The 6,853-nt window shown below is 38.1% G+C and overlaps 1 protein-coding gene across 2 annotated transcripts; it reads right to left on the reverse strand.

The window, feature by feature from the left end:
* Positions 1-2,993: 2,993 nt before the first annotated feature.
* Positions 2,994-6,579, reverse strand: LOC101162494 (protein FAM177A1). Of its 2 annotated transcripts, none has more exons than XM_011491742.3 (5): positions 6,445-6,579; positions 6,040-6,237; positions 5,882-5,948; positions 3,926-4,023; positions 2,994-3,842 (listed from the first exon to the last, which is right to left on the reverse strand). In XM_011491742.3, exons 1-5 carry the CDS (start codon positions 6,502-6,504, stop codon positions 3,654-3,656), a joined length of 612 nt encoding a protein of 203 aa, XP_011490044.1. In that variant the 5' UTR covers positions 6,505-6,579; the 3' UTR covers positions 2,994-3,653. The 2 variants fall into 2 exon arrangements, with proteins under 2 accessions (XP_011490044.1, XP_004083707.1); XM_004083659.4 differs by having other exon boundaries at positions 6,034-6,237.
* Positions 6,580-6,853: the final 274 nt, after the last annotated feature.

A 6,853-nucleotide genomic window follows, 5' to 3' on the forward strand; every position in this document is an offset into this window, starting at 1 on the left:
TCCACTGCAGGCACATAAAGGTGTGCACGCGAGGCCGACTGCAGGTTTCACAGGTCATCTTTCTCTCAGAACCGTTGTCACGGTGATAGTGACCCATAGAGCCAAAGCTGGAGATAGGACTCTGAAAGCGCCAGGGGCTTTCCACGGCTGCAGCGTGTGAGGGCACGCGCACCCCCACGCACCCCAGCGCATGTGCAGTGTTTGGCTTGTGCGCATGAGCCTTTGGATGACCAAAGTTCACTCTACATGGATATAGTTGCAAAGTAGGAAAAAAAAGAGCATTTTTGTGGTGATGCAATAAAGATCTTAACAGTGCATTCAGAGAAAGTGTGTGAAAATAGATGCTAGCTTGGGGGGGGGGGGGGGGGGGGGGGGATGCTGCAAATAAGTGCTGCAACCGTTTTTTTTTTTTGTGCCGCAAAAGCGAAAGAGGAGCAGCTTCATGCAGCACTTGTTTTGCATTAAATCCAAAATATTTCACATGCATGGCATTGATGTTTGATGTTTAGGGGTGACGACCCTTTCTGCAGAGGCTAATTCTTTGTAGACAGTCTGTTTTGAAGCCCACGAAGGAAGTAAAGGCTAAGGGGGTGAGACAAGAGCCCAAGCGGAGTTGGAAATCCCCGTCTCTCAGCAGGCCTGCCTCTTCTTAGGCCTCAATGAGGCCCACATCAAAGGGGCTGCTGCTGTTTTCATAAGCCCCCCCCTCTCTCTCTTCTGTCTTTCTATATGCCTCACTGTCTTTACCTCCACACTTCTGTTTCCATTTATACATGTCTCCCAACGAAGAGCTACATATTTTTAGTGCCAATCATCACACAAAACTCCTGTGATGCAGCTGCAGCATAAGCTGCACCGATGTGAGTGCAGCGTATTAAAAAAAAACAGAAAAAAAAAACAGAATTCAACTGCTTCTGCTTTCTGGTTAATCGTGGAGCAGACTGGAAAACGCAGCTCAGGTGTGCTGCTGTGCAGTTTTAGAGCTTGTGGTTGGGAAGAAAATCAGAAGTGAAAATGTTAAAAAAAAAAAAAAAAAAAATCTTCAAAATAAATTTCTTTTTGGAAGCAGGATTAAACTGGAGAACCTGGAGGGGAACTTGACAGGCTTCAGATCAAGGCATTTTTTCTGCTGGTTGTGTCTGTCAGCTTCCTCACACGTGCACACGTCCACGGCTGCAGCAGAGTCACAAGGAAATGCACCGTGAACTCTAAACCCTGGATTTTCCCTGTTTAGTCACTGAATGTCAAGTGACTGCAGTGTGGCTCATCGGATGGGAGACGCTCCAGCGCTCTGCCACTTTCCAATATGCTGATCATGAGCTGTCGCTTTAATCAAGATACCACCATCAAAAATCCACCCGTTTTTTTTTAGGATTAGGTATTTACTTCACTTTTTGACTCCAAAGGCCTAAAAAAAAAGAAATGTGTCCAAAAATACTTTACATTTCTGTATTGTGCACTCTATCACAAAAATGTCTCAGATACCAATAGTTTTTCTGTTTAAGACAAGACTGCCCTCAAGTGGACAAACTGAGCATTGAATCAGTTAAAGTATTTACCGGTACTCCTATAACTACAGGTCAATTATTGAAATATTTGTACTTCAATTTACACTAAACAAAAGCGACCTAATAGATCAATTACTGATTGTTAACAATAAGCATAACATTTTTTTGTAAAGGTGTTAACATGGAAGTTAAGAATTCATTTAGAAGTGGTGTAACTTAGCAAAATCATTTTTTTTAATGGACCCATAAGCATTTTTTGCTAAATGTTTGCTATTATTGGAGTTTTTTGGTGCTAAAAATGTCCAAATATTTTATTTTATTATTTTTTTTAACTATAAGACCAGCTCTGAATAATATCTTATAATCATCATTACTAAAGTTTGCTGCATACATTCTTGTTTTATGTGTACGCTGCTTCATTTTATTTAATTTTTTTCTTAATTTAAAATATTATTGCAGCTAATAGGTAATGGTGCATTAAAGATATAAACTTGCACATTTAAAGAATACTTTTTTATCCTTAAAAAATGTGTTTTTGGGCATATGTAAACAAATCATAAATCTTATTAATATACTGCAATATGAAATGTGCTCATTATTATGTTTAAAGCAAATATTTTATGTAAGAAATTATCAAATGTCCTAAACTAATATTTAAACAAAAGTAATAATTTTCCATGTCATGTATTGCAGTTGTGCTAATCACTGATTAGCATAAAACAAAAGAGATTTTCTTAAATTACTGTTTTAGAAATGTTTTTTATATGTTTATTTCTGTTTATCTGTGTTCAAATTTCGTTCAAAGTCAATTCAAGGGCTGCGTGGTGGTGTACTCACTCGGTCTGATTCTCATATGCAGTCAGTGGGTTCAAATGCCCTCCTTCCTTTTCGCCCCACAACAGCCCTGTCTTCTACATTTCCAAAACACAACAGGACTGTACTGTGCCCCCATTTGGTTGCATTGAAACCCACTGTAATTATAAATATTAGTATACATTAGTAACGGCAGGAAGAAGACAAACATAAACACTGAGGACAGTAGACTCTGAGATAGTAACAGTTGTAACTGTAAAACTGACTCACTTACCCAAAAAAAACAACATGAACTACTGCCGCTCTGCAGAAACTACGTCCTAAGAATCGACAGTTTTTTAGATTTTTGCTTAAAAACAGCATAATCATATTCAAAAGAGCATTGTTACGCCGTTATAATGGATCAACACATGATCGGAATGGATCTTGAAGTTCTGGCACCATCATGAATGCGAGGAGCAGTGATGTCACAAAAGGAAGCGCTGTGTGGTGAGCGAGCAGCGTCCAGGACATCACAGCCGTCCCCTTCGCCCCCTGACACGGCTCTTCTGTTGCCAACGGCGAGCCCTCGCATCGCTCACTTCGCCGCAGACAAAAGACAGACGTCAGCGACCATGTCGGCTCGTTTCACCTCATCAGGATTCGAAAAAAATGACGAGCGAAAAGACGAGACAAGTTACGTAACACTTTATTTTGTTACTAAATCAATAGAAAATACCTCAATAAATTAAAATAAATACACAAATATTAAAAAAAATGTACAAAAACTGGTAAAAATGTATTTTTTTTGCCCCTTTGTACAGACTTTTTAGTCATTCTGCATAATTTCCTGGAGATATGAAGCAACACAGACTAGTCAGACACATTCATCTCCTCTTAAGTCGTGTTAGTTGGGTGTAGACACAGGTAAACCTACAAACCAGTTCAGTGCTTCCACATTAAAATGAGTTCTAAAACAGAAAAGCACATTACAAATGTTCAGCTCTTTGGTGCAGCCAGGTGTTAAAATGCTTCAACACATCTGCAGAGGATGGAGACTTTGGATCTGGAACGGCCCTGTTGACTTTTTGTTTTGTTCTTTTAGATTTAGGCACAGTGTGGTTGCTCAGAGGCACGCGGGAGCAACATTTCTCGCTAACTGTTCCAGCAACATCCTGCCGCCTCATTGCTCAACATGTATCATTGCACGCCAACTGTCCTCGCAGGAATCCAGCTGTGCTGCCCATCCGAAGCTGTGTTACGCACAAACCCAAAAGCTTGGTGAAACAAGACGTTTTTTTGTGTTTTTAACTTTTTTTTTTTTTATAGTACCGTCGGGCTCTCGAGGGGCCGTTATGTTGCCGTGACAATGACAGGAACTGTGATGGTTTTCGGAGCAGAGCGACTTTCATTCTCGATTTGATAGGAAACTCCCGGACGAGCCCCCGGTTCTTCCTCTTGTGCGTTTGTCACCACCTCTTCCTGGTCAACCGATCGGTCCGCTTCCTCCGACAGCCGGTTTTCCTCCTTTACATCTTCCCTCTAACAGATAAATCGGGATGTAGATTAGCTAATACAAACCCACAGATCCAACGTGAGAAAAGCACTTTTTTGATGAGTCACACCTCTTTCTTTATTCTGTAGTATTCATCGATGGCGTATTGATATTTGGCAGATGTTATTCCAAAGAGGGAAGCCATCCTCTCCCCAAGATAGTCACATGCTAGAAAGGAAAAACAGACTTTTTTTTAAAATTTATATTACATTTGAAAGGTTTTATACAATTGTATTTATTTGAAATAAATATGAAAAGTAAAATATTTGTGGGGAAGTTGAGGCAAATGTTTTAAAGTTGCAAGAAATACCATATAAAGAATGAAAAAATGTTCGGTGTTTATAACTGTAAGTGGAGATATAAGAAAATCTGATTATTGTAACAAGAAAAATCTTTTTCTATGAACATTTTAAAATCTTTTTTTAAGTTTAAATTAGAGATACTTTTCAAAATAGTTTTAAATCAGTGTTATGTTCAGTGTTATGTTCTCACAATCCATCAAAAACATGTATTAACTTAAGTATTTTTTGCTTGATAAGTGGCCATAAATAGCTCCAGAGTTGTTTTCGACATAAGAGCAGCATTTTCAAAATGTGATAATAAAAAATAAACCTAAATAGAGAAGCTTTTGCTTTGAAATTCAGGTAATTAAAAAAGATGCATTGTCATGGGTCAAAATTAAGCACAAAATAAAAAAAAAAAATATATATATATATATATTTTTTTTACAAATGAGTGGCAACAAATATACCGCCCCCCCATGTTTGTATCTCAATAAAGATACAAACTTTTGTAGGAGAAGTATCAGAGTATTAGGCACACCAGAAACTACAAAAGTAAACAAATATATCAGAATAAAGTCAAACGTTTTGAAAAGAATAAGGTAAAAATTTTACAAGAATGAGAAAAAGTCATGCAATCATAATAACCTTCAAAAGAATTACAAATAAAAAAGATATACAGTCAGGAGCATAAATATATGGACAGAGACACATTCTTTCTCATTTTGTTTCTGTACATTACCACAGAGAATTTGAAATAAAACAACTCAGATGCCATTGAAGTGCAGACAGAAAGAGTGAGTCTCTGTATATATTTTTTTGGTCCGTCCGTCTTATATATACTACATAAAGTTGTCATTTTACCAGGCAAGCGTCATGCTTTTTCAAAAAAAGTTACATTTAACTTTTAAAAAGGTTCCAACTAAGACAAAAAAACATTTCCTGTTTCATTTATGTTACAGACATTCATAGAAACTTCTGAAAAATCGCAGAAACGGCTTTACTGTTAATTTTAAATCCAAAACTTTTGTAAAGTATCACTTTTCCTTCGAAATTATTATTATTATTCTTGTACAATTTTGACTTTGTTCTTGTGAAATCTTTGTTCTTTTATTCTCCTAGAATGTTGCCTTTTTAAAATTTTTTTTTTACGATTTTCGTAAAATGTCGACTTTTTATCTAATTGTACGAACTTTTTCATACACAATTGGGACATTTTTCTCCTAATATTATGACTTTTTTCATAGATCGTTGAGTTTTATTTCTAAAATTTTTACAATTTTAATAAATGTGTGACGTTTTTCCGTACAATCCTGGCTTTTTCTCATGTAATGAATTCATTCTCGTATTTTTTTTAAGATTTTTCAAATAATTGTACAATTTCTTCTCCTACATTTTTTTTATTTTTTTTTTTACCAACCATTCTTGTGATGTTAACTTTTCTTTAATAATTGTTAAATTTTCATAAAATGTTGACTCATCATTCTAGGCATTTTTTTTTCGTAAAAGAAAATTGTTCTAGTTTTTTTTTTCTTTATTCTCGTAAAATTTTGACTTTTTTCTTATAATTTTACAACTATATTCTCATTTATTCCTTTTCTTTGACAATGTCACAGAAAACAAAACAAAAATCTGAAGTTTCCTTGTTTTTTCTTTCCAGCTGTGTTGTCACAGAGGTGTTTTGTGTATTTAGTGTGTAACATAGGGACGCAGAAAGTGTCTCTGTTGTCTCCTGACAGACAAACCTGAGATGGTTGAGGTGGCTGCTCTCCACATGTGGAACCAGAAATATGGTCCCCACGTCATCTTTGACTGTAAACATAAAAACAATCCATGAAACCGGGATAAAGGCACCGGAGCTCCCGGAGTGGAGACCCCTCTGCCGCCCGCTCCTCACCCTCACCGCATCGACCGGGGAGGACAGCAGGTCTCTCTTCTCCGGCTCGCCGCCCTCCTCCTCCTCGTCGGTGCTGTATTCCTCCATGGTCTCCCCGCTGGAGAAGTGGATGACGCGCCGGGGAGCCTTCTCCCTCTGCGGCTGCGGCCCCGCGCTGTCGTTCATTTCCCCGAGCTCCACGCTCTCGAAGTCCTTCCCCTGATTCTGCGACATGAGGGAGCAATTAGAGAACTTCGGAGGCTTTCTTTCTTTCTTTTAATAGCTCCGAGGTTTCAGCGGTCTTTTAAATTGGTCTCAGATATGCGGTAGTAATGTGTCGCTGCCCGGCACGGCTCGGTACGGCTGAGGACACGTACCGACCACATACAAAACACAGCTTCAGGGCAGAAACAGAGGGCGTTGTTTACCGACCTGCACCGCTCCCGCGCCCCCTCCATGGATGCTCGAGAGGTACAGGGAAATGTCCGCCATGTTTGTCTTCTTCTTTGTGATGATGCTGCGCAGACAGCGTCCACTCCTTCCGACAACGGTCAGATGCGGAAGTTCCACTTCCGGCAAAAAAATTATTTTTCCCCCCATTTTATAAAAATGTACACTTTAAATGTTAAAATTATTCCTTAACACCGCTAAGATCAACCGTAACTTCATTATTATTATTACTTATTTTTTATTTTATGTTTTAAATGTTCACATTTCTGTTGTAAATGTAACTTATTGTTTATTCCTAGCCAGGACTTCCTTAAAAAAGAAGTTCTTAATCTCAATGGAGCATTTCCTGGGTAAATGAAGGTTAAAAAAATGATAAAGGGTGTCTCACATT

This window comes from Oryzias latipes, chromosome 24 (genome assembly GCF_002234675.1).
Source record: "Oryzias latipes chromosome 24, ASM223467v1".
Lineage (NCBI taxonomy): Eukaryota > Metazoa > Chordata > Actinopteri > Beloniformes > Adrianichthyidae > Oryzias > Oryzias latipes.

Bases quoted from the DNA above. Each gene is read 5' to 3' on its own strand.
- LOC101162494 (XM_004083659.4), bottom strand. From the start codon at position 6,504: ATGGCGGACATTTCCCTGTACCTCTCGAGCATCCATGGAGGGGGCGCG. The intron at 5,949-6,033 runs GTGAGGAGCGGG...TTATGTTTACAG, and splicing joins CCCCGGTCGATGCGGTGAGG to TCAAAGATGACGTGGGGACC. The intron at 3,843-3,925 runs GTGTGACTCATC...TTTATCTGTTAG, and splicing joins ACTACAGAATAAAGAAAGAG to AGGGAAGATGTAAAGGAGGA.